The 27,780-nt window shown below is 50.5% G+C and overlaps 1 protein-coding gene across 1 annotated transcript in view; it reads right to left on the bottom strand.

The window, feature by feature from the left end:
* Positions 1-11,803: 11,803 nt before the first annotated feature.
* The window catches only part of DDX17 (DEAD-box helicase 17), a 55,588-nt gene continuing 39,611 nt past the window's right edge, over positions 11,804-27,780 (bottom strand). Inside the window, exon 13 of the mRNA XM_085601293.1 lies at positions 11,804-13,346. Coding sequence (XP_085457419.1) covers positions 12,769-13,346 — 578 coding nt within the window. The 3' untranslated portion in view covers positions 11,804-12,768. The remainder of the gene's footprint in view (positions 13,347-27,780) is intronic.

Raw genomic sequence — 27,780 nt, 5'->3', positions numbered from 1 at the left:
AAAGCGCGGGTTTGATCCGCAGCCTTTGATGCGGCACCACGGAAAGTTCCAGAAAGGTTGTGTACCATGGCTGGCGTGCCCATGTTGGAGCAACCAGGATGAGTGTCATTGAGTGCTGTCGCAGTTTGCATGCCACCAGCGGTATCAATGGCGCTGGGGGAAAAGCGTATGCAAATCTGCCGGACCAGTTCATTCATATCGCATTGCCCTGCGACTGTGGAAACCTGGTGGCAAAGCTTTGGCATTTTGCGTTTTCGCTTGTCGCGAATAGGTCTATCTCTGGATGACCCCACTGCTGGAAGTACGGTTGGAGTACTGATGGGTGTAACTCCCACTCGTGCATCTGGTGGCTGTGTCTGCTGAGCAGATCCGCCATCTGGTTGTCCTTGCCTGGGAGGTGTTCCGCCATGAGGAATATGTTCCTCTGAATGGCCCACTTCCACATGCTCTGAGCCAGATGAGACAACTGTGGAGAGTGTGTTCCTCCCTGTTTCTGTATGTAGTACATGGCAGTCATGTAGTCCGTCCGGATCAACACGACCTTGTTGCACAGATGTACTTTGAATGCCTTCATGGCTAGGAAGATGGCCAACAGTTCCAGAAGGTTGATGTGCATCTTCTTTTGTTGTGTTGTCCATAGTCCCTGCACTGTGTAATTGAGTACATGAGCTCCCCATCCCTGGAGAGACGCGTCCGCTGTCAGTATTATTTGTGGAACAGGCTCTTGGAACGGTCGGCCCTTGCAAAGGTTTTGTGGATTCCACCAATGCAGAGAGTTGTATGCCCGACCGCCCACCAACACTAGGTCTTTTAATTGCCCGTGAGCCTGATTCCATTGACGTGCTAAGCACTCCTGAAGCGGGCGCATATGTAGTCTCGCGTGTGGGACTATGAAAATGCAGGAGGCCATCATGCCTATCCGCTGCATGAACACTCACGCAGGAAGGGAGTGTTGGGGTTTGAACTTGGAAATCAGCATTTGGATGCTGTTGATCCTCACTAAATTTGGCTGAGCTGTGGCTGCCAGAGTGTCTATGGTCGCACCTAGGTACTGTTGTACGTGTGCGGGTTGGAGTTGTGATTTTGGGTAATTTAGTGAGAATCCCAGACTGTGAAGAAGCTGAATGGTGCGGGACATGTGGCTGGCACATTGCTGGGCTGACTATGCCTGAACAAGCCAGTCGTCCAGGTTAGGGTAGACGTGAACGTGTTGCCTCCGTAGATGTGCAGCCACGGTTGCTAGGCACTTTGTGAAAACTCTGGGTGCTGTTGTCACTCCGAAGGGGAGGACTTTGAATTGATAGTGCTGACCCTGAATGGTGAACTGGAGATATTTTCTGTGTGACGGGTGTATGGGTATGTGGAAATACGCATCTTTGAGGTCTAGGGTGGCTAGGAAATCTCCCTGTCTGAGGAGTGGGAGAACCTGCTGCAGGGTGAGCATGTGAAAATGCTCTGAGAGAATGTATTGGTTGACGGATCTCAGGTCTAGGATAGGTCTGAGTGACCCGTCCTTTTTTGGTATTAAGAAGTACAGAGAGTACACCCCTGTTCCCTGCTGGTGTACGGGCACGACCTCTATTGCGCCTTTTTGCAGCATACTTAGCGCTTCCTGCTGTATTAACGCTAAGTGCTCTGAGGACATAGGACGGTGCCTTGGCGGTATGGTGGGTGGAGTGGAGGTTAATTCGAGACAGTAACCGTGTTGGATAACCTCTTTGACCCACCTGTCTGAGGTGATGGAATTCCACGTGGACAGGAACCGCCGGAGTCTCCCCCCGACAGGTGTTATGTGGTCGGGGGGAAGGGAGAGGGCGTCACTGTTTGTTCTTAGGGGAGGACCTGGTATTGCCGTAACCGCGTCCTCTGCCCTTGGTGCTGGAGCCACGATATCCACCTCGGGTGTTTTTATCGTAGGAACTCTGTGTGCCCCCTTTATTGTAGGTTTGCTGTGCCCCCTGTCCTCTACCTGCACCTCTATTTCCGGGGCGACGAAAGGAGCCACTACGAAATGTCTGCGTTTGCAGAGCCCCCATTGACTTCGCAGTGTCCGTGTCTTTTTTTCTCTTTTCTAAGGTGGCGTCAACCTCCGGTCCAAACAAGTAGTCGGGGTTGACCGGTTGATTGAGGATGTCATTTTGGACCTCAGGTTTGAATCCGGAGATTCGTAACCAGGCGTGTCGTCATAGCATGACGCTGGTGTTTTATTGCCCTTGCAGCAGTGTCTGCAGCATCTAGTGCACACTTGATGGATGAGTTTGTGAGCAGTTGTCCCTCCCTGATGAGGAGCTCCGCTGCCTCTTTGTACTCGTCTGGCAGGTGTTGGAGTAGGGACTCTAGCGTGTCATAGTGTGAGCGGTCGTAGCGAGCTAGGAGGGCCTGTGTATTGGCGATGCGCCATATGTTTGCTGCCTGGGCTGCAATCCGTTTGCCGGAGGTCTCTAGAACCTTGGACTCTTTGTCCGGGGGAGGAGCATCACCCGTTGTCTGCGAGTGTGCCCGTTTGCGAGCATTGGCAACCACAATGGAGTCCAGAGGCAATTGGCTCCTAATGTACGTGGGGTCCCCAGGTGCGGGTTTGTATTTCTTCTCGATCCTGGGGTTTATTACCCGTGCCCTGGTGGTCTCTTTGAAAATGTCCTTTGCTGGCTTGAGGACACCTTTTAACATGGGCAGAGTTTTTACAGTCCTCTCGGAGGATGCGAAAGTGTCCACCAAGAAATCATCCTCGATAGTGTCTGAGTGGAGTTGCACTCCATGATTGGCTGCGGCCCGTTCAATGAGGGCGTTGAACGCAGCAGTGTCCTCTGTGGGGGACGTTTTTGCACCATAAAGTTGTGTGTCCTGTGTATCCAGAGCGGCACCTGGCTCTACGGGGTCATCCCAGACCTGGTCAGGGTCTTGCTGGCCCTCAGGGTCCATGTCTTCGGGGTATGTGGCGTCGCCACCCATGTAGTCCTCCACTGCATCCGTGTCGGAGTGCGTTGGAGAGAATGATGGATCTGTGTAAGAGGTGTGGATGCGTTCATAAAGAACTGGTTCTGATTCCGCCGGCATTTTTTGTTTTAGCGGGATCCTATAAGAGTCCAAAGCGTGCCCTGAAGTGATTTTCCTCTTTCGGAGCATAAGCTTGCCGGTGTCGGCGTCGATGAAGTGGGACGGCGATGTCCCAGTAGTCGAGTGTTCGGTAGATGGGGACCTTGTCTGGGTAACGCGGGTTCTGATTTCGAACATCTTCGGCGCCGTGGATGGCGGCAAACCAAAGGTGATGTTGGCCGGTGCCGAAGGTGCCTTCTGTGCCAGTTTCGGTTCGGAGCCCGACGAGGTCTGGAGGGCTGCCTTTTCCCTGATGCGTTGTAAGGACGCTGCCACTTGTTGCACCTGGAACGCCGACGGTTCTTTGGTGCCGAGAGGTTCCGTCGAGGCAGGTGTGGACTTCTTCGAAGTCACCGGGACATCGAGCCGAGGAGGGGTAGTAGCCGTCAACGGCGTCGATGAATGTACCTTAGAAGGTGCCTTCGAGGTGGATAGCGATGCAGTGGCCATTTTCACCTTGATGGCTGGTGCCGATTAACAGGTTTGGCTGGCGTCGAAGGTGTGGTGGTCCTCGAGCTGACCAGTGTCAGTTTCACTTTCGGTTTCTGTTGAACCGGTGCGATGATTGGTTTCGGTTTCGTGGTAGGGAAGCCAGTCTTTTTAGGTAACAATGGCTCTCGCTGAACGTCCGTGGCCGGGCCAGAGGGCGGGGCCGAGGAACTGCGGGATTGGTCTTGGGTAAGGCCCGAAGGCGATCCCTCGACCGGAGCCGTCGACTGATTCACTGGGATATCCTCCATTTGGACGGGTAGGCCTTGCTCATCGCCGGAGCTACCTTCTTCGGCCCCTAAGGCCTCGTCGTAGTCTCCTACCTCATCGTCGGCTTCTTCCCTGTGAAAAAGCTCTTCATCGACATCTTCCGATCGGGAACAGTGTTCGGAAGTGGGGCTGGAGGGCAAATTTTCCACGCTTTCGACATCTTCGTCCTCGGTGCTGAAGAGGTTGGTCGGGCCGGTGCCGCTTGCTGCGCTTCCAGTCGCGCGGCTCGTCGATTCCGTAGAGTCTTCTTGGATCGGAATCGGGCACAGGCCATGCATTTCGATTCGTCATGATCCGGTGAGAGGCATTTGTTACACACCGGGTGGACGTCGATATGGGGGTATTTGGCGTGGCAAACAGGACACCGCTTGAATGGGGTCCTCGATTCCATCGTCGAAGGTCGGTCGATGGTCAGATTTAATGGATCCGAAAAAGTAGTTAAATTCGCTAAACTAGCCTGTAAACTGTCGATACCGATCGGGAACAGTACCGTCGAAAACGAAAGGCCTTCTGGCCTGAAACTAGATTTTCCTAACTTGAGTCAAGATAAGCACATCCGAACCCAATGGCGGAAAAAAACAATCTGAGGATGGAGAGGATGCCCATGCGCACTGTAGGCCAGGGGAGGAGTCACCTATCTCAGGATACTTCGAAGACTCTTCCAGGACAACGTGCAAACATCCGGACCCAACACTAGGCGGCGATCTATGCACAGATATGAATTCAGCAGCCCACATGCCTCGAACATATAGCAGTCCCTCCATTTAGCGGCGGCTTCCCGTGCCAGCTGCAGCAGTCTGAAAAAGAGTTTTGAGAACAGCCTGTCCTACAGCTGCCTGCTGTCTTGAGTGTACATCTACACAGTAGTGCTTGGTAAATGTATGTATAGTGGACTATGTGGCTGCTCTACATATCTCCTCTAAAGGATTATTTCCCAGGAAAGCCATGGAGGCCCCTAACTTTCGTGTGGAGTGGGCTCTTGGAGGAATTGTTAGTGTGCGCTTAGCTTTTTCATAGCAAATCTGTGTACACTTAACGATCCACCTAGCTATTCCTGCTTTGGAAATGGGGTTGCCTTTGTGTTGTGGAGAAAAGGCAACAAACCGTTGTTTTGTTTTCCTGAAATTTTGTGTTCTGTCAATATAGTACAGGAGAGCTCTTTTGATATCAAGTGTGTGGAGCATTCTCTCTGCTACATTCTCAGGATTAGGATAAAACACTGGTAGTTCTATGGATTGGTTCATATGGAACTGCGAAATTACCTTGGGCATGAAAGTAGGGTTGGTGCGTAGTACGACCCCGTTGGCATGAACCTGTATAAATGGCTCTTGAATGGTTAGTGCCTGAAGTTCACTACTCTTCTTAGTGAAGTAATGGCAACTAGGAAAGCTACTTTCCATGTTAGAAATTGAATCTCACAAGAGTGTAGAGGTTCAAAAGGTGGTCCCATCAGTCTGGTGAGGACCACATTTAGGTTCCAGACTGGTTAAGGAGGGTGTCTTGGAGGAATCACACGTTTGAGTCCCTCCAAGAATGCTCTGATGGCAGGCACTTTGAACAGTGAGAGGTGCTGCCTGTTCTGAAGGTAAGCTGCCAGTGCGGTTAAATGTATACGGATGGAATTGTATGTTAGTGCATCGGTACAAGTGTAATAGATAACAGATAATGTATTGCGTTGATGCATCCAGCGGATTGATGTCATTATTTTTACAATAAAGGACAAATCTTTTCCACTTAGCCGCGAAGCAGGCTCTAGTAGTGGGTCTCCATGCCTCCTTGATGATATTCATACATTCTGGAGGCAAGTTTAGGTAACCAAATTCTAAGATCTCAGGAGCCAGATCGCCAGGTTCAATCTGGGTGCTGAATCTCACCATGGCTCTGCGTTAAAAGCGTGGGTGTTAGCCGTAGTCGTTGATGCGGCACCACGGAGAGTTCCAGAAACGTGGTGTACCATGGTTGGCGTGCCCACGTTGGAGCAACCAGGATAAGCGTCATTGAGTGTTGCCTCAGTTTGCGTGCCACCAGCGGTATTAATGGTGCTGGGGGAAAAGCGTACGCAAATCTGCCTGACCAGTTCATCCATATTGCATTGCCCTGCGACTGTGGATGTGGGAACCTGGCGGCAAAGTTTTGGCATTTTGCGTTTTCCCTTGTGGCTAATAGGTCTATCTCTGGATGACCCTACCGTTGGAAGTACGGTTGGAGTACTGATGGATGTATCTCCCACTTGTGTATTTGGTGGCTGTGTCTGCTGAGCAGATCCGCCATCTGGTTGTCCTTGCCCGGGAGGTGTTCCTCCATGAGGAACATGTTCCTCTGAATGGCCCACTTCCACATGCTCTGAGCCAGATGAGACAACTGTGGAGAGTGTTCCTCCCTGCTTCTGTATGTAGTACATGGCAGTCATGTTGCCCGTCTGGATCAACACGACTTTGTTGCACAAGTGTACTTTGAATGCCTTCATTGCAAGGAAGATTGCCATGAGTTCCAGAAGGTTGATGTGCATCCTCCTTTGCTGTGTCGTCCATAGTCCCTGCACTGTGTAATTGAGTACATGAGCTCCCCATCCCTGGAGAGACGCGTCCGCCGTCAGTATGATTTGTGGGACAGGCTCTTGGAACGGTCGGCCCTTGCAAAGGTTTTGTGGATTCCACCAATGCAGAGTTGAATGCCCGACCGCTCACCAACACTAGGTCCTTCAACTGTCCATGAGCCTGGTTCCACTGACGTGCCAAGCACTCCTGAAGCGGGCGCATATGTAACCTCGCGTGCGGGACTATGAAGATGCAGGAGGCCATCATGCCTATCAACTGCATAAACACTCGTGCCGGTAGTGAGTGTTGAGGTTTGAACTATGAGCAACTGCATGCTGTTGATCCTCACTGAATTGGGCTGTGCCTTGGCTGCCAGAGTGTCTATGGTCGCGCCTAGGTACTGCTGTACGTGGGTGGGTTGAAGGTGGGACTTTGGATAATTCAGGGAGAATCCAAGGCTGTGAAGGTGAATGGTGTGGGTCATGTGGTTGGCACACTGCTGGGCCGACTTTCCCTGGATAAGCCAGTCGTCCAGATAAGGATAGACATGTATGTGCTGTCTCCTTAAGTGCGCCGCCACTGTTGCCAGGCACTTCGTGAACACTCTGGGTGCCGTTGTTACTCCGAAAGGGAGGACTTTGAACTGGTAATGTTGATTGAGAACAGTGAACCTGAGATTTTCTGTGTGATGGGTGTATGGGTATATGGAAATACGCATCTTTGAGATCTAGTGTTGCGAGAAAGTCTCCCTGCTTGAGCAACGGCAGCACCTGTTGCAAGGTGAGCATGTGAAAATGCTCTGACAGAATGTAACGGTTTAGAGATCTTAAATCCAGTATGGGTCTGAGAGACCCGTCCTTTTTGGGATCAGAAAATACAGTGAGTACACTCCTGATCCCGGTTCTTCTGCTGGCACGAGTTCTATGGCTCCTTTTTGGAGCATACTGAGAACTTCCTGGTGGAATAAGTGCAAGTGCTCTGCGGACATAGGACGGTGTCTTGGTGGTATGTTTGGTGGAGTGGATGTGAGCTCCAGACAATAACCGTACTGGACAATGTCTCTCACCCACCTGTCTGTAGTGATGGACTTCCAGACCAGCAGGAACTCTTGGGAGTCTCCCCCCGACAGGTGTTACGTGGTCGGGGGGGCAGTGACAAGGCGTCACTGTTTGTTGTTGGCGGAGGACCTGGAGCTGTTGTTTCCTCGGCCTCTGCCTTTGACGTTGTTTCCACGGTATCCACCTCTATTATTCTTATTATAGGTGGTCTGTGAACCTCCTTTAGTGTACTGCGACTGTTGGGAGTTCTGGTTTTTAGATGGTCCTCTGTTGCTAGAACAGCGAAAGGACCCACTCCGAAACTGCTGTGATTGCAGAGCCCCCATAGACTTTGCAGTCTCTGTATCTTTTCTAGGGTGGTGTCAACTTCGGGGCCAAAAAGGGAGTCAGGGTTGACCGGTTGATTGAGTATAGTTGTCTGTATCTCTGGTTTGAATCCAGAGATTCTCAACCAAGCATGCCTTCTTAACATGACGCTGGTGTTAATAGCCCTAGCGGCAGTGTCCGCTACGTCAAGAGCGCACTTAATGGAAGCGTTGCTTATGAGCTTCCCTTCTGTAATAAGCGACTCTGCGCCTTCCTTAAACTGATCTGGGAGGTGCTGTAGCAGTGTCTCTAGGGTATCATAATGCGCCCTGTCGTATTGAGCCAGAAGTGCCTGAGTGTTGGCAATTCTCCAGATGTTAGCTGCCTGTGCAGCAACTCTTTCCTGAAGTTTCCAAGACCTTAGACTCCTCGTGAGGGGGAGGAGCATCACCCGTTGTCTATGAATTGGCTCTCTTCCGAGCATTGGACACCACCGAGTCCAAAGGCAACTGGCCTCTTATGTAGGTAGGGTCCGAGCTGGCCTATATTTTTTGTCAATCCTAGGGTTTAGTACTCTCGCCCTTGTGGTCTCCTTAAAAATGTCATTAGCTGGTTTTAGGACCCCCTTCAGCATGGGCAGAGTCTTAACAGATCTTTGAGGTAGAGAAGGTATCCATCAGAAAATCATCCTCAGTAGGCTCAGTGTGGAGCTGTACATCATGATTTTTAGCTGCTCAAGCAAGGCATTGAAAGCAGCAGTATCTTCAGTAGGAGATGATTTTACCACATATGCCTGTGTGTCTGGAGCAGTATGTGGGTCCCCCGTACCAATATCGTCCACCCAAGGTTGGTTTTGATCTTCAGGGTCAGTGTCCACAGGATAAGTGTACTCAACATCACCAGCATCTCCTGCATCCACATCAAATTGTGTGGGTGAGAATGACTGAGGCTCCTGGTCATAATATTGAACATGTTCTACCAGAACTGGTGATGTGGTCCTCTTCAATGGAATTTTGTATGGCTCCATTGATTTCTCTGGCAGTATCTTTCTTTTATATATTGAAAGTCTACCAGTCTCCGCATCGATAAACTGCCCTGGCTCCTCATCTCCCTAAAGTACTTCAACAGCTCTGTCCCATTGGCATTCCTGTCGGTGCTGCGACAGGTTTTTTCGGGTCGACCCCTTTTTGCGGCTCGGGACCCTTCTTTGCGTCGAACATCTTCGGTCGTACCGCCGGTGGTAGTCCGAATTTTATGTGCGTAGACGCGATGTGAACTGTGCTGACAGTCTTCGGCTGCGGGGGTACTTTTGCGCCGAGCATGGAAGCTGTGTCGTGGATGCGGAGTAACGACTCCGACACCTTCTTCTTTAGGAAGGGAGACGGTGTTGTTGATACGACACGTTCCTTAGATACCCTTTTGGACGTGGCATCGAACCCCGAACCAGACGCCGTGTTCTCGACACGAGGACTGGGATGGGTCGGCCGTCGCGAGTCGCTCTGTATTTGTGTCGACGATCCTCGGCGCAGATTTTTTCGGGTCGGCAACCTTGACTTTGTGTGTTGGCACCGCCTTCGGCTCGACGTCCCCAGGAAATCTGTGCGTCGACGGCCTCCTTTTGTGTGTTCGGCTCCGAGGCCTTGTTGCCGATGAGACTTTCGGTTTCGAGGTAGGTGCCTGTGCCTTCAGTTTCGATTTCGTTTGATCGAACGATGGCGCTTTCGATACCGATGGCTCTTTAGGGTAGTTCAAAGCCGGGCCTTTATGCGGGGCTGTAGAACGAGAGGAATGATCTTGGGTAAGGCCTTGTGGCGATCCCTCGACCTGAGCCTTATCAAGTGCCTCTCTGGGCCCTGTACCGACATGTGGGCCTAGCTCATCTTCTGAGCCATCCTCCTCGGCCCCAAGGGCCTCCTCGTCATCTCCTACCTCTTCGACGACACCATCCTCCCGTTTATCTACTATACGCTCGTCTTCGGCATCATAGTCGGATTCTCGCTCCGAAGCCGGATCCGATAGCTCCCCCCGAACTTCAAGGTCCACGACCTCCTCATCTTCTGTCCCGAAGATGTTGTCCGGGTTCGGCGTCGCTTTCTGCGCCTCGAGCCGAGCTGCTCGACGAATGCGAAGGGTCTTCTTCGATCGAAACCTGGAACACGCCATACAGGTGGCTTCGTCGTGGTTTGGAGAGGCGCACTTGTTGCACACCGGGTGCACGTCGAAGCGAGCATACTTAGCGTTGCAAAGAGGGCAACGCTTAAAGGGGCTATTCGATGTCTTTGGTTCCATCGTTGAAGATCTACTCGAGAACGCCCTCGACAAATAAACTTGGCGCCAAACGAAAACAATACCGACGAATGTAAAGGCCTAAATACTCAAAGAGCTAAGATTAGGACATCCGAACCCATTGGCGGAAAAAAACAATCTAAGGATGGAGGGGATGCCCATGCGCACTGTAGTCCAGGGGAGGAGCTACCTATCTCGTGATACTTCGAAGACTCTTCCAGGACAACAATGTGCAATCATCCAGACCAAACACTAGGCGGCGATCTATGCACAGATATGAATTCAGCAGCCCACATGCCTCGAACACGTCTATTACGAACGGAAGACAAGGTAGGCCTGGCACGGAAGACAAGGTAGGCCTGGCACGTGATGTCATGCTCAGTCAAAAGCCAGACTGCTTACCTGAAGGTCTGCCTGTCCAGTGGCGAGTGGCTCTGGGAGTGTTGGATGGGTATCTTTCCATCACTGACCTAGTATTCTTTGTCAACAGTGTATCAGACAGAAAGCGAAAGGCAGAGGAGAGTCTGGATTCGGTGTTCAATTGAAGCAGAACGGAGGATCGGTTGAAGAGTTCTTCCGTAACATAGGTGACTAGCAGTAGAGTTGGTCCAGCAACAAGCGCGATTAAGCACCAAACACAGGAGCTAGATCCGTTGACAAATCTAAAGCAAATTAGGGCGTACCCAATACAGAGCCGGTGCCTATGCATATTGCCAAATAAGGAGTCACTATACTGCGCATCCCAAAAAACGTATTAAAAAAATTAATACAAAAAAAGAGATAAAAACGTTCGAACCAAACACTAGACGGGAGTTTGCAGAAACCCTCTGTATGGAGCCAACTATGGTGGCCCCCTGAGGCTGGGACATGTCCTGTCTCCGTGCCCAAGGCCAAAACCTTTGGCTTTGTTTGATAAGGATCTAAAGCTCGCTCCACAAATTAATCAAGTTTCCTCTGCCCGTTTCTTTACGCTGAAAGTTCTGCGTAAAATACTTCCATTTATCCCATTACCACCAAGGAAAACTGTAGTCAGAGCCCTAAGTTCTCTAGAGTGGACTACTGCAACGCTCTATACTGAGGAGCTGACAAAGGGCAGATCACCAAACTTCAGTCACTTAAGAAAGCGGCTGCTCAGATATTGCTTGATTCACCCCAAACATCCCACGTCTGCTAGTATTAAGCAGCTGCACTGGCTTCCAGTTCGGCAGAGTGGATTTTAAGGCCCTCTGCCTAGTGAATAAGGCTTTGTATGGAGGAGGAGCTGCGGACATTCCACTCCTACTTCCCCGGTACATGCCACAACGCTGTCTCAGGTCCACCAATGATGGACTGGTCCTTGTTCCCAAGATAAAAAGAGCCAGACAGGGATGAAAGAGTTTCTCATACCAAGCAGCCAAACTGTGGAACTTCCTCCCTGTGCAGATCAGACTATAGTCGGATCGGACTCTTTTCAGGAAATTGATAAAAACATGGCTCTTCCCCAAGCTCTAGATCTGTTAGCGTTAGCCTGGTTTTCACTCACCTCAGCGCCAAGACGCCTCGGCAACAGTGCGCTTTATAAAAATATCAGTCAGAGCAGGTATCTACAGCCACACAATTTTTTTTCTGCAACTATTTAGCAGATGATGAATCATTTAGCAAATGGGATAAACCCATAACTGTGGAGAAAAGGCTGCGGACACAAAATTGTCACATTCCAGTGGCCCAAGTTATAGTCTTTGGTGTGAATTAACAAATGCATAAGCCAAGGTGCAAAAAAAATTCAGACAAGTATTTTATTCATATCTACAAAGAAAAAATATAGTATAAAAAGGGATCATTTACATTTGGATTTTTTTTTTAAGGGGGGGGGGGGGAGGAGAGAGAGAGAAACGGGACACAAAGAAGCAACCTGACATACTTTTTTTCCAGTACGAAAGAACAGTTCAAGTATTGACTGATTCACAAGTTGAAATGCTTGTTCCAGGAAAACCATGCTGGCCAACAGATGTGGAAATAAAGTGTATTCCTAATTTGGGATAATTTACCAAATGCACGACTTGCTACATTAACTACTGAGACCAATTAAATTACCTGGGGCTGCTCATTCAGCAAGAAGTTTGTTAAAACATGAAGATTCAACCCAATAGAAGACTTGCTACTAAGCAACAACTTTGTTAATTTGTTCCACTTGCAAATAAAAACTCAGCCAAAAAACCTGTAAAAACAAGTCATCCAACTGGTAAGAAGGGTAGAATAGTATATTTTAACAGAAACCCCCCCACCCCCTAAACACAAAATACTAGCCTTTTATTTGTAGGGCAGGCTACACTACGGATGTTATCAATTACCTGCTATACCCCAGTAATCAGACCCTTCCCAACTCCATTAAGTTAAACACCGCAACAATGCCTTTTTAATGTGCTGTAGAACTTTAGTCTTCCTAGATGTAGCCATGTAGACTACAACTGGCTCGAATGCTCCCTCAGATTCCCTGTATTAACACCATAAGAGGGATTCACATGCTTGAAACTACACTAGGAAAGGGACAGTTAAGGGAAACAAAAAGGACTACCTACCTTGGCCTGGGAAAAAAAAAATAAAGTAAAAAAAAAAAAAGGGTTGGAGAAATTCTATCCCAACATCTGCTTGCCCTACCAGGGTTCCATAGAAAGCACAAAAATGACAAATTATTTTAAAAGGGTAATAGACATTGCACGGCAAGGGACAACCTTCACTTAACTAATTCATTTGCGTGCAGGAGGAGGGGGTGGAGGAGGGGGCTGGTACTGGTAAGAGCCAGACTGACCCATATAGTTCATTCCAGATGGTGGAGGGGGTGGTGGTGCAAACTGCTGGGCCATCAGTGGCTGTGGTGCATTTGGACGTGCACCACCACCGAACTGTTGCTGTGGTTGTTGCTGTGGTTGCTGCGGAGGTGGTTGTGGTGGTTGCTGCTGGCCTGTGCTCTGCACATTCCTCCCACCACCAGTATTAGTAGAGTTGGCACCAGTGTTGTAATTTGTAGCATTATAATCTTGACCTCCAAAGTTATTTGCACCATATGGGGCTCCAGAAGCTCCATAAGATGGCTGGTTGTACCCATACTGGTTTGGTTGACTTCCCATACCACCATAGGTGCTACGGTTGGCCCCATTAAATGCACTAGAGTCACCCCGATCCCTGCCACTATTGCGGTCCCGGAAACTGCTGCTACCACCTGCTCGCCCTCCATCTTTTCCTCGCATTCGTCTGTTACACTCATCCTGGTACATCAGGTTAGGGTTGTTTGAAGTCTGAATGCTGCGATAGCGGGAACGACCACCTAGAACAGAAAATAATTCAACATCCGTTCAATCAGTTTCTAGTTGATAGCATCAGTCACACATGCCTAATAAACTTAATTCTGGGGCAATCAGTCTAGTTGAAAATACTGCCAAAGGGAGTTACAGAAAAAGAAAAATTAGCCTGCTTCCCTGTATGCAAGAGATTAATAATCAAATGGTTTAATTTAAGTACAATTTTGTTTATCCTTAGTCTTTTAGGTATTTACTTTATGGAGTGCCATTTTCTTTATTTCCTCCTTAAAGTTAAATACTCATCTCAAGTATGCCACAGAATTAAGAGCACTAGCTTTTCAAAGGCAATGTTAAATTAACCATAAGCACAAAACCATTCAAGCACTAAGTATCAAATGAGGGGACAGCCCTACAAGTCTAGTCTTTAAACTTCATATTCTCAAGTCTCACATTTAATGAGGTTCAAAATCCTGTTTGAATCTACAGATATTGGTAACTGAAAAACATTGAGGCTAATCGCATGGACACTTCCACATGAAAAAATGTACCTGTTAAACTAAAGTCAGGCTTAATATACCTACCAAACCAAGAAAAAAAGGTCACCAGCTGAGTTGGCCCCTTCGTAAACCATACCTAGGCCATTAGAAAAGCATCTGCATTGGCTGGCAAATAATCAAACTAGTTGTACAATGCAGATTAAGCTCAAAAGTTTAAAGTTATTAAAAGTTGATCTACGCTTAACAGAGCGCGCACCTGCCATTCAGAAGTAATCAACTGTCTACCAGTACCTACTAGAGACACACAGAAGGAATATGCTACTTACCAGTATGCATCTGTTCTTGGCATGTAGAGCTGCAGATCTACAAACTTTTGCATAAATCGCCATCTGGTGTTGGGCCGGATTTGCAGTTTGTTTTTCCTCTTGGAAAGTCTTTGGAAGTCACAAGGTCGGTGACTCCTCCCTTTGGATCGTATTGCGCATGGGTTTCGGCTCCATCCTCAGATTGTTTTTCCCCAGCAGGGAAAGATGGAGCGTAGTAACAACAGTGAAGAAACCCATGTGTGTTGTATCTAAATAAGATAGAGTGGAACAGATACAGGTAGCCAGGGGGGCGTGTGTAGATCTGCAGCTCTACATGCCAAGAACAGATGCATACTGGTAAGCAGCATATTCCGTTTGAGGCATATGAGCTGCAGATTACACACTTTTGCATAGACTATAGCAGTTCCCAACCTTGGCGGCAACCACCAGTATCTGTTGCAGTGGTTTGAAATAGTGTTTTTAGTACAGCCCGTCACATGCTAGCTTGTTGCTTGGTTTCCACGTCTACACAATAGTGTTGAGTGAAAGTGTGCGGTGTTGACCATGTAGCTGCTTTGCAGATATCTAGTGGGATGTTCCCTAGAAAAGCCATGGAAGCCCCTATCTTCCGTGTAGAATGGGCTTGGGGGGGGGGGGGACGGAAAGCATTCGTTTTGCTTTGTGGTAGCAAATCTGGATGCATTTTACAATCCACCTAGCTATCCCTGCTTTTGAGATGAGGTTGCCCTTGTGTGGTGGGGAGAAAGAGACAAACAGTTGTTTGGTCTTTCTGAAAGGTTGTGTTCTTTGGATATAGTAAAGTAAGGCTCATTTGACATCTAGCGTGTGCAGAGCCCTTTCTGCAACGGTCTGAGGTTGCGAGAAAAATATTGGTAATTCTACAGATTGGTTTAGGTGAAAAGGGGAAATGACTTTAGGTAAGAATTTTGGGTTGGTACGGAGAACAACCTTGTTCTGGTGCATTTGAAGAAAAGGTTCTTGTATGGTAAGTGCTTGTATCTCACTGACCCTTCATAGAGAAGTGATGGCTACAAGGAAAGCTGTTTTCCATGTGAGGAATTGCAGTTCGCATTTATGCAAAGGTTCGAAGGGAGGCCCCATCAGCCTTGTGAGCACGATGGAGTAGTTTCTTACCTGTAACTCCAGTTCCGTAGTAGGGGTATCTCTGTTATAGTCATAATCTATGAATAGTCCCGCCCATGTGCGGGGACCCCGGAGCAATCAAAATATCTCTTAACTGTCCTGCATTTGCAAACCTGCAAAGACACTTAAGAGACAGACAAAATAATACAGCCTAATAACAATATGGCTGCACTGGCCAGCACTTCATCTGAAGTGAACACAAAAGCCAAAATAAAGTTTAAATGTCATTTTTATTCACATGGGACATGTTCCTTTATTGTATCACACTCCCTTCACCAAAATCCCTTTAAACAATAGAGAGGAAGGGGTGGACAGACAAGCCCTATAGGCTGTCATTATGTGTCTGCTAAAAGGATACCGTGCCTTTAAGGAACTCTCCAGAGACCCCCGGTATCCCAGGATGCACAGCCAAAGCAAGTTACTTTCAGTTCTTTTTGAAGGTGTACAACAACATGCCTGATACTGTCAGTTTACTCCAACGGGGAGGAGGGAGGGCCGCTTATGACTATAACAGAGATACCCCTACTACAGAACTGGAGTTACAGGTAAGAAACTACTCTTTCTGTAGTAGGGGTATCTCTGTGTATAGTCATAATCTATGAATAGAATGGCATGCCCATCCCAACCAATAAACAGCGGTGGAGTAAAAACCGAACACCAACAAATTACTGTGCAAACAAATTCCTTAGCGAAGCCTGTCCAACCTTTGCATCTGCCCTAGCATCAGAGTCCAGGCAGTAATGCTTTGTAAACGGTATGGACCGACTTGCAGGTGGCAGCCTTACAAATGTCAGCAATTGGAACATTCCTAAGCAAAGCCGTAGTCGCTGCTTTGCCCCTAGTCGAATGCGCTGTAGGCTTACCCCCTAACGTCTTATTAGCTTTCTGATAACAGAGCTGAATACAGGACACAATCCATCTGGAGATGGACTGTTTCGAGGTAGCTAGACCAGTTCTTACCGAACAATAATTTACAAACAGTTGATCCGACCTGCGGATGTCTTTTGTCTTATCTAGATAGAATTTCAACACTCTACGCACATCTAGTGAATGCAGAGACCTCTCCGCCGGAGAGGAGGGATGCTGAAAAAATGTAGGCAAAGTTATCATTTGATTTACATGGAAATCAGATATCACTTTAGGTAAAAATTTAGGATGAGTACGCATTACCACTTTAGAAGCATGGAACACAGTATACGGCTCTTGACAACACAGAGCCTGAATCTCACTTACTCTCCTGGCCGATGTAATGGCCACAAGGAAGGCAGCCTTCCAGGACAAATGCTGCAGAGAAGCCTTATGAATAGGCTCAAAAGGCTCCCTCATTAATCTGGACAACACCACGTTCAATTCCCATGGTGGAGAAGGTCGTCTAACAGGGGGAAACACCTTACGCAAACCCTCCAAAAAATCCTTAATCACAGGGATTTGAAAAAATTAGGTTTGGGAAGGGCCCTTTCTATACGCAGTCAAAGCTGCGAGATGAACTTTAATAGATTGAAAGTTAAGCCCAGATTGAGCTAACTGCAGCAGATAAGGCAGAATAACATCTTCTTTACAGGATGTAGGGTCAATGTCCTTTGCCGTGCACCATAAGCAGAATCTCTTCCACTTATAGGCGTAAGAAGTCCTCGTAGACGGTCTCTTCGCCTCTTTCAAGATCTCCATACAGTCCTGAGGTAGGTTCAAGTGTCCATACTGTACTAGCTCAGGAGCCATGCTGCCAAACTCAAGGACGAGAGATTGGGGTGAACCATCTGTCCTCCGAATTTCGTGAGAAGGTCCGGCCGACACGGCAGGTGCCGGTGTGGTAGAACAGACCGGTGAAGAAGGTCGGTGAACCACCATTGCCTCGGCCACTCCGGAGCAATCAGGATCATCCTGGCTCTGGATTGCGACAGCTTGATAAGCACCGCCGGAATCAGGGGAATGGGTGGAAAGGCATAGAGAAAGCTGTTCGACCAGCTGATCCATAGTGCATTCCCCAGTGTCCCTGGTTGGTAGTACCTGGACGCGAAGTCGCGGCATTTGCTGTTTTCTGCCGTAGCGAACAGATCGATATCCGGAGTGCCCCACTCTGCGAAGAGGTCTCTTAGCCCGTCGTAGTTTAGCACCCACTCGTGATTTTCTTGAACGAGCCTGCTGAGCGCATCGGCTTGGGCATTCTGCACTCCCGGCAGATGGGTTGCCGTGATCGTTAGGTTCCTGACCACCAGCCAATTCCAGATAGTCTGTGCCTCCCGAGACAGCGTGCATGAACTGGAGCCCCCCTGCTTGTTGAGGTAATACATGGTAGTAGTATTGTCTGTCTGAACTAGCAGGGAGTTCGTCTTGAAGGAGGGATGGAACGCCTTCAGGGCCAAGTGTACTGCTCGGAGTTCCAAAAAGTTAATGTGGTAAGTCATCTCCGTCTGACCATATCCCCTGAATCTGAAGAGGGCCCGAATGCGCTCCCCAGCCCTGGAGAGACGCATCGGTCACTATGGTCTGGACCGGAAGCACGCTGTCGGTCGACATAGAAAAGGCCTTCGATAGTGTGGAATGGCCCTACTTATACCGAGTGCTGCGGGAGTTTGGTTTGGGGAGGACTTCGTACGCTGGACCACCTTGCTTTATAGCGAGGCCACGGCCCGAGTGAAGATGGGGGCTACCATATCAGCCCCCTACCGAGTGCAGAGGGGGACGAGGCAGGGATGCTCCCTCTCCCCTCGGTTTGCCCTGGCGGTCGAACCGCTGGCGGCTCATGCCCGACGAGGGTGCGCCTATGTGGGAGTTTCCCTGCGGGAGGATACACACTATATCTCCCTCTATGCAGATGATCTGCTGATGTTCCTGGCAGATGCGGAGAGTGCGCTGGACGGAGCGATAGCCCTTTTGGAGGAGTTTGGTCGATTCTCTGGGCTGAAGGTCAACTGGGGCAAGACATGTTTGTTCCCGTTGTCGCAAGGCGGACGGGCCCCGCGGGCGCTGGGACAGATTCGATGGGAAGGCAGCTGCCTCAGTTATCTGGGGGTTAACATTTATCACACCCAGACTGATTTGCTGGAGGGAAATGTTGGTAGAGCCCTTCGTGGCTTACGGGGTAGCATGGGGTTTTGGAGTACGCTCCCACTCTCGTGTGCTGGGAGGGTGGCGCTGCTGAAAATGGTGGCGCTGCCACGCCTTCTTTATTATTTTCGCACCCTTCCCATATGGATCCCGGCGTCGTTTTTTGCGCGGTTGCGGGTACTGACTACTGGCTTCCTTTGGGGCTCCGGGAGGCGGCGAGTGGCGCCGACTACGTTGCGGCGGCCGAGAGCGGAGGGGGGCTTGGCAGCCCCGGATTTTGAGTGGTACTACCTGGCAGCTCAGCTCCAATGGTTTACGCAGGCGGTGGCCAGGGAGTACAGAGGCCCAGAGGGCCCCCAGGGCAGACTAATTCCGCGACATGTGCTGGCTTTTATAGTCCTTCACCAGAGGTTAGACCTAACCCAGCTCACCCTGGAGGAACGTACCCTTAGGTTGTGTTGGAACAGATGTCAGAGGAGGGCCGCCATAGTCCACCCATATGCCCCAGAGATCCCCCTGGGGATGTGTACGGCGTTTCCGCATGGGGGAGATTGGTCTGGGCTAGCGGTTTGGGAGGAGCTGGGTGTGCAGATGGTGGGGGACTTGTTTAGAGAGGGAGTGCTGTTGCCTTTTCAGGACTTGCAGGACTCTTATGGGCTCCCGCGGGGAGACTTCCTGCGGCCCTGGTGGCGAGCCTCCAGAGGCATTGGAATATGGGGCTCTCGGAGCCACCGACAGCCGCGGGTTGCCAATATGTAGAGATGGCGGCGGGGACGACTAAGGCCATCATTTGCCTTTATCGCAGGCTGTCAATGGAGGGACTGCTCCCTCTGGGTGCCCTGAGGGAAAAGTGGGAAACGGACCTCGAGAAGGAGATCAGAGTCCACGTGGGCCACACTGGTGCAGAGGGCCTGGAAGGGAACGAGGAATGCCCGGTTTCAGTTAGTCCAGTTTTTTACGTTACACAGGGCTTACCTGACGCCGGCCAAGATATTGCGATATTTCGGGGTAGCACACTCAGTGTCCACGGTGTGGGGGAGAGGGTGCGGATTTTCAGCACATGTTTTGGTCCTGTTCGCATTTGGGCGACTACTGGGATGCGGTTGTGGATTGTTTGAACCAGGTGACAGATCGCTCCATCGCCCCGGACATGGGGACCTGCTTGTTGCTCTGGTTTCCCCACACTCGCCGCACGAAGGTTACTAGTAAGTTTTATGATCTGGGGTTGATAATGGCCAAGAGGGAACTGACCTTGCATTGGAAGTCCCGGGTGGGGCCTAGCTTCTTGCGGTGGCGGGCGGCGATGGCGCGATGGGCGGGGGCTGAGGGTACGCTGCGGGTGCAATTGGCCCTCCGAAGGGATGACGAAAAGGCGCTAGCGACAGCCCGGGCATGGGAAGCGTTAGTGGTAGAACTTCAGGGGTTGATGTCTGAGGCTGGGGACGGGGAGAGCACGTCTGACAGGCAGGAGGTAGCGGAGAGCGGAGGGTAGAAGGGGAGTGGCGGTGGGCTCTGGCTGCCCGCACCTTGGCTTGGCACGAGGGACGGTTCTGTTTGTTTAGGGAGCGGTTGGGCTCCTGTATCTTATTGCTCAGGGAGGAGGGGTGCATCGAATGGGGAAGAGGGGACGGGGCACACTGACACGGGGTGGGGGAAGGTTGTGCCGTCTCCTAGAGAGTCGGTTTTGCTGTTAACTGTGCGGTACTTCCTGGAGGGGAGGAGGTGGGGAGATGTTTTGATGACTTGCCGATTTAGAAAACAATAAAATGTTTCAACAAAAAATGGTCTGGACCGGAATATCCTTGTGAAAGGGAGTCCCCTTGCAGACATTCTCTGAGGAGCACCACCATTTCAGCGACTGTAGAGCGTGTTGGGACAGATGAATCTTGTCCTCCCAACGCCCCCGCCTCTGGTCCCATTGATCCTCCAGACATTCCTGCAGAGGCCTCATATGCAGACGTGCATTGGGGATGAGAAAGATGCATGAAGCCATCGACCCCAGTAAAGAAGCCACCGTCCTCACTGCAGGAGAGTGGGCCGAGAGGAGGTTCAGGGCCTACCAACGGATAGAGAAGAGTCTCTCCTCCGAAGGACACACGCTTGCGTTCAAAGTATTGACTGAGGCCCCCCAAGTACTGGAGACACTGCACAGGGATCGGCACTGACTTAGTCATGTTGATGTGCAGTCCCAGGCGATGAAGCAAGGCAGCTGTCCTGTTGAAATGACACTGGGCTTCCTGGTACGTGGAAGCTTTGATCAGCCAATCGTCCAGGTAGGGATACACAAACACTTTGTTCTTCCGCAAGTGTGCTGCCACCACTGCCATGCACTTGGAGAACGTCCTTGGTGCAGACTTCAGACCAAACGAGAGTACTGTATACTGGTAATGGTTGTTGCCTACCAGAAACCTCAGGAACTTGCGATGCTTTTGTGCGATCTGCACATGAAAGTAAGCGTCCTGCAGATCTATGGCGCACAGCCAGTCTCCTCGATGCAACTGAGGGTAAATCTGATGCAGGGACAACATACGGAACTTTTCTCTGCGGATCCACTGGTTTGCTTGACGCAGATCTAGAATAGGCCTGAACTCGTTCTTGTCCTTTTTTCTGACGAGAAAGAACCTTGAGTAAAGACCTTTTCCTTGTTGCCTCAAAGGAACAGTCTCCATCGCCTTCTTCTTTAACAGAATGTCCGCCTCCCACTGGAGCTCTCGCACCATGTAGGGAGAGCGCACTGGTGGGACCTGTGGAGGCGGGCTGGTGAAACTAAGACTGTACCCATTGCAAACAATATTCAGCACCCACTTGTCCTGAGTTATTGTTTCCCACTCTGCCAGGTAGTATTGAATACTCCCCCCACCCCCCCCCCCCACCGGAGCGGGTAACGGATGAGGGGGAAGTGACCTTTCAGGGCTTCGACCCGGCCGGGCCTTTGTTCCCTGACGAGGATTGATGCTGTCCTCTGCCCCGGGAACTGTTGCTGGTGTTGTTGACCAGACTGACGCCCTTGGCCGCGTTGTTTAGAATAACGCCTGCCATAGGAACGGAATGATCTCTTCTGTTCCTTGGGTTTTTCCAACCCCACGGCTTTCAGGGTTTCTGCTTCGGCCTTCATGCGGGCCATTTCGTCATCCGCATGAGACCCGAACAACGTCGTGCCAGAGAAAGGCAAGTTAGCAATCTTTTGCTGCGCTTCAGGCTTTAGAGAGGTAAGTCTCAGCCAGGAAGGTCTCCTCATGTGTACTCCATGACAGTACCCATGGGCCGCCAGCAATGACACATCCCCCGCTGCACTGATGATCTGGTTGGAGACCATCATGCCCTCATTCAACACCTCCTGGAAGTCTTCCCGTTTATCCCTAGGCAGGGAGTCAGCAAACTGTTGCAGGGAGTCCCATAATGAGCAGTCATAGCGACCCAGCAGAGCGGAGGCGCTAGCAGCCTTCATAGTCGTGGCAGACGTAGAGCACATCCTCCTCCCCAAGGAGTCCATCTTGCGACTCTCCTTATCCGGAGGAGCTGTGGAAGAGGGCGACGTGGCATGTTGCTTCCTAGCCGCAACCACAATGACAGAGTCCGGGGAGGGTCCACCCTGAGGAACGCCGGGTCCGAATCAGGGGCCCTGTACTTCTTTTGCAACCTTGAGGGAGCAGACTTCACCACGGCCGGTGTCAAGAAGACCTCCATGGCTGGTTCCTCCAGACCTGGAACCAAAGGGAGGAGGGGGCGTGATAGATGCGCCTTGTGTAATGTCTCGAATATCACAGAGGTAGGAGGAACTGGTACGGTCACTGAGATTCCCAATTTGCCGCCCCTCTCATCAGAACATCTTGGAAAGTGGCAATATCATCCACTGGCGAGATTCTAGTAGGCGGTGTTTCCGATAACGTGGGGGAAAGCCGCCCAGTGCCAGAAGAGTCCGAATACCTCGTGCCTCTGGATCGAGATCTATACCTCCGTCGTCCACTTGTGTGAGTGGACGATCTGTGTCTGCTCCGTGACCTCCGACGCGATCTAGAGCATGATCTCAGTCTTTTAGGAGCCACTGGCCGCCGAGGAGAAGGCGGGAGCTGTGGCACCGGAGGCGGTGGCGGAGGAGGAGGAGGAGGCGGCGGCGGATGCTTCTGAGGCCGCGGCTGAGGTTGCGGGTCCATTGGCGACTCTCTCCGTCCATCACTCCTCGCCGGAGAACCCGGACTAGCCCTGTCCGGACTTCCGTCCACCCTTCTCTTCTTTGCGGGTCTACCCCCTGAAGAAGCCGAAGTGAACGAGGGAGAGCGTCCTCCTCTCATAGATCCACGACTGGATATCGTAATCACTGAAGAAGTGGTACCAGTCCTGGACGTCGAACCGTGCGTCGACCTCGTACGGCTTCTCCTCGCCGCTGAACGCAAACGGCGTCCCCTCGACGTCGAACGGCGTCCCCTGCCTTTCCTAGACATCGAGCTTCGTCGACGGCAAGCCTCTCGACGTCGACCTCCTTCGCCTCGATGGCGATCTCCTTCGCCTCGACGTCCGTCGCCGGTGTCTCCGGGTCGATAACTTCGACGTCGATCTATGAGTCGACGGCGAAGGAGGCGAGCGGGCTCGCCTAGACTGCGAGCGGCGCTGTCTGCGGGGCTCAGTACGACGTCGATGGTGTGTCGACGTCGACTGTGAAGCCTTAGACGGCGACCTAGTCCGAGGTCTCGCCGGCCCCTCTCTCGACGTCGGACGTCGAGGACGCTGAGATCCAGAGCCCTGGATCGACGGCGAACACACCGGTGCTGTACTTCTTGCCGTCGTCTTCGACGTCGAATGGGATCTTCCGGCCGGTAGGCGTAGTTTCTGCTCCTTTTTCTGCCCGGAGGTCCCTCCAGTGGCTGAAGCATGGGCAGAGGATGGGGAAGGAGATCCTCCATGCCCAGAAGTCCCACCTGTTCTCTGCTTCTCCTGTCCCTGAAGCCATGTTAAGAGTGGGTTAAACTGCACCAAACTACAGGATGCAGCAGAGAAAGGCTCTAGACGTCGAATGAACAAACTTTGATCTTCAAAAAACCAATTTTAGTCCAAAAAATCCACCCAAAAGGGTAGAGCTCAATGCTCCCGGGTCCTGTTAGCAGGAGCCGGAAAAAAGAACTGAAAGTAACTTGCTTTGGCTGTGCATCCTGGGATACCGGGGGTCTCTGGAGAGTTCCTTAAAGGCACGGTATCCTTTTAGCAGACACATAATGACAGCCTATAGGGCTGGTCTGTCCACCCCTTCCTCTCTATTGTTTAAAGGGATTTTGGTGAAGGGAGTGTGATACAATAAAGGAACATGTCAGATGTGAATAAAAATGACATTTAAACTTTATTTTGTCTTTTGTTTTCACTTCGGATGAAGTGCTGGCGAGTGCAGCCATATTGTTATTAGGCTGTATTATTTTGTCTGTCTCTTAAGTGTCTTTGCAGGTTTGCAAATGCAGGACAGCTTAAGATATATTTTGATTGCTCCGGGGTCCCCGCACATGGGCGGGACTATTCATAGATTAGGACTATACACAGAGATCCCCTACTACAGAAATTTAAGTTCCACACATGTGAGGGTGGTACTCTGGGGGGAATTATTCTTTTGAGGCCTTCCATGAAGGCTTTAATGGCAGGTACTCTGAAAAGTGATTGGTGCTGCCTGTTTTGTAAGTAAGCTGCAATTGCTGCAAGGTGTAGCCGAATGGAGGTATAGGCTAGATTACACCTTTGTAGGTGGAGTAAGTAGCATATTATGTGTTGTATAGACACGTCTAGAGGATTGATTTTGTTATGGCAATAAACAACAAATCTTTTCCACTTGGCAGCGTAGCAGGCTCTAGTGGTAGGGCGTCTAGCTTCTCTGATGACGTTCATACAGTCAGGGGGAAGGTTTAGGTACCCGAATTCTAGGATTTCAGGAGCCAGATCGCAAGGTTGAGCTGCGCTGGGTCCGGGTTCCTGATCTCTCCATGGTTCTGGGTTAGGAGGCATGGTGAGAGGTGTAGCTTTTGGTGTGGTACTACCGAGAGTTCCAGCAGCGTGGTGTACCACGGTTGTCTGGCCAACGTTGGAGCTACTAGGATCAGTGTGAGGGAGTGCTGTTGTAACTTTCGCACCACTAATGGAATGAGTGGGAGAGGCGGAAAAGCGTTCCTTTGGACAATGGGTGTGGGTATCTGGCGGCGAAGCTTGGGCATTTTGTGCTTGTGTGTGGCGAAGAGGTTTATCTGTGGATGCCCCCACATTTGAAAGAACGGACGAAGAACCTGTGGGTGAAGTTCCCACTCGTGGATCTGTTGTGTCTGTCTGCTGAGCAGATCTGCCACGGTGTTTTGTTCTCCTGGGACATGTTGAGCTAGGAGAAAGATTGTGGGGAATTGCCCATCTCCATATGCTCTGTACTAATTGAGAGAGCTGTGGAAAGTGTGTGCCGCCTTGTTTTTGAATACAATACATGGCCGTCATGTTGTCTGTGCGAATGAGGACTGCCTTGCCTGAAATCCGTGGTTGAAAGGATTTCAGGGCTAGAAAGATTGCCAGTAACTCCAGATGGGCGATATGGAGTAACTTTTGTTGCGGCGTCCATGTGCCCTGCACTGTGAGGTGTAATAGATGACCTCGCCAGCCGGAGAGCTATGCGTCCGTTGTTAGTATTATTTGGGGAACCGGGTCCAGGAACAGTCGACCTTTGGAAAGGTTTGTGGTGTTCCACCACTGCAGAGAGCGATGGGTGCGACCGTCTACCAACACCAGATCTGTCAGTTGCCCCTGGGCCTGGTTCCATTGGCGCACTAAGCACTCTTGGAGTGGATGTATCTGGAGTCTTGCGTGAGGCACTATGAAAATGCAAGAGGCCATCATCCCCATCAGTTGCATAAACACTCGTGCTGGAAGGGAGTGTTGAAATACGAATTTTTGTCACAAAGCCTGAATGCTTGCAATCCTGGCCGGATTGGGGTAGGCTATTGCTTTTGTGGTGTCTATGGTGGCACCGAGGTATTGTTTTATGTGGGATGGTGTTAGCTGGGACTTTTGGTGGTTCACAGTGAAGCCTAGGTGAATTAGTTGGATTGTGGTGGCGGTGTGGTGTACACATTGGTTGTATGAAGTGGTTTTTATCAGCCAATTGTCCAAGTATGGGAAGACGTGAACGTGCCATCTTCTGAGGTGTGCCGCCACCACCGCTAGGCACTTGGTGAATACCCGTGGTGCTGTTGTGACTCCGAACGGGAGCACTTTAATTTGGTAGTGTTGTCCGTCCACTACAAATCTGAGGTATTTCTGTGAGCATGATGTACTGGAATGTGGAAGTATGCGTCTTTCAAGTTCAGTGTGGTGAGAAAGTCGTTCTGGGAGAGGAGCGGAAGTACCTGCTGAAGCGTTACCATGTGAAAATGGTCTGTGTATGTATGTGTTTAGGGGCCAGAGATCTAGAATAGGTCGTAGAGTCTCGTCCCTTTTTGGTATTAGAAAATATAGGGAGTAAACCCCCAAATTTGTTGATTGACATGAACGTGTTCAAATGCCTGTTTTTGTAGGAGGGAGATTACCTCCTGCTTTTGCAATGTAGAATGTTCTTGTGACATTGGGCGTTGCCTGAGTGGAATGTTTGGGGTGGGTGGGGGTAGATGTTAATTCCAGGCAGTATCCTGACCGAATTATTTGGGTCACCCATTTGTCTGAGGTGATGGTCTCCCAGACATGAAGGAAATTTGTGAGTCTGCCCCCGACTGGAGCGGGGGAGTCATTGGGTAGTAGGTGTGGCAGAACGGGCATGGTTTGTTTTGCCTCGGCCCTTGTGGTTACCCCTGTAGCCGCCTCTTTGGTAACCTTTTGTAAAGGTGGTCCGAGTAGGGGACTTGTACGATGTGGACGCTGTGTCTGAGGAGTAGCCTCTGGATGCACTCCGAAAGGATGAGAGGTGAAAGGAGCGTCTGGGCGGGTGAGACTAAGGCCCCCATGGATTTTGCTGTATCCGTGTCCTTTTTCATCTTTTCTAAGGCCTCATCCACCTTTGGCCCGAATAGATGTTCCTGGTCAAAGGGATGGTTAAGGATAGAGGCTTGTACTTCTGGTTTAAACCCAGATACCCTTAACCAAGCATGACGACTGAGAAGGACGCTAGTGTGAATGGCCCTGGATGCTGTGTCTGCTGCGTCTAGGGCACAACGTATAGAGGTGTTTGTTTTACCCTCTTGAATCAACTCGTTGGCTTTACTTTTATATTTTTCAGGGAGATGTTACATTATGCTCTCTAATTCGTCATAATGAGCCCGGTCATATCTGGCCAGCAGTGCCTGAGTGTTTGCTATACGCCATATGTTTGCGGCCGGGGATGCTGTGCGTTTGCCTGAAGCATCTAGCAGTTTGTTCCTCGTCAGGTGGTGGTGCATCGCCTGACGCTTGTGAGTTTGCCCTTTTACGTGCCGTAGACCACTAAGGAATCTAGTGGTGCTGGTACTCTAATGTAAGAGGGATCAGATTTGTACTTCTTCGATACGTGGGTTAAGGACCCTGGCTCTAACTGGGTCTTTAAAAACTTCTGCCGCATGCTTAACCACCCCTTTGAGCATAGGCGGTATGGAGGTGAACCTCTGTGTAGTATCAAATGTGTCTAGGAGGAAATCTTCCTCCACAGGGTCATTATGCATGTCCACTCCATGATAATGTGCTGCTCTTTGCAGAAGATGGTTAAACCCTAATGAATCTTCAGGTGGAGATGGTCTAGAGGGGTAAATATCGTCTTGTGGGACGTTGGGGATATCTGGTATATGGTAATCGTCCCATGGATCTGGAGATCCTGTAGGGGTGGGGTCTTGTGGCACATCCCCTGTATCATAATATGGGTCCCCATGATCATCGTCTGGAGACGGAGTAGGAGAACGATGAGGTGGGGGTGGAGGTGGGAAGGTATTCTGAATGGAGAGGTAGCAGAGTCCTTCCTCTTTGGAGGTGGAGCAGGCTTCTCCAAATGTCTCTTCTTAGTAGAGAGCGTCAAATGTCCAGTTTTAGGATCCTTGCTTAGAGTTTTTTGCAAGGGATCCGGTGTAAATAACTGGTGAGGTAATTTGGTGAGGTAATTTGGTCCGTCGGTGCCGAGGGTGTCGGGCCGATGGTTTTTTAGGTTTTTCCGTGCCGGTTTGATGTTTAGAACCCGGCTTGGGACCCTCCGGTCTCTTGGTCGGCGCCGAGATGTGCTTCGGCTTGGAGGTGTCGGTGGCCTTGTGTGGTTTGGTCGGCACCGAAGATAGCGTCGGTGCCGAAGGGTTGGGTTTCGACCCAGAGGGCTTCGGTGCGGAGCTCGGTGTCGAGGTGGTGGCAGTCTTCTTTTTCGGTGCCGAAGTGTGTCTCTCAGCACCGCTGGCAGGCTAGCTCGAGCCCGAGCCGCCAGAAGGCTTACTTGGCTTCTTCACCGGGCCCGAAGGTGGGGTGTGTGAAGCAGTGTCTCTGGTCTT

This window comes from Triturus cristatus, chromosome 4_2, assembly GCF_964204655.1.
Source record: "Triturus cristatus chromosome 4_2, aTriCri1.1, whole genome shotgun sequence".
Lineage (NCBI taxonomy): Eukaryota > Metazoa > Chordata > Amphibia > Caudata > Salamandridae > Triturus > Triturus cristatus.
The sequence above is the reverse complement of the archived record's forward strand: the minus strand, read 5'-3'. Positions and strand labels throughout refer to the sequence as shown.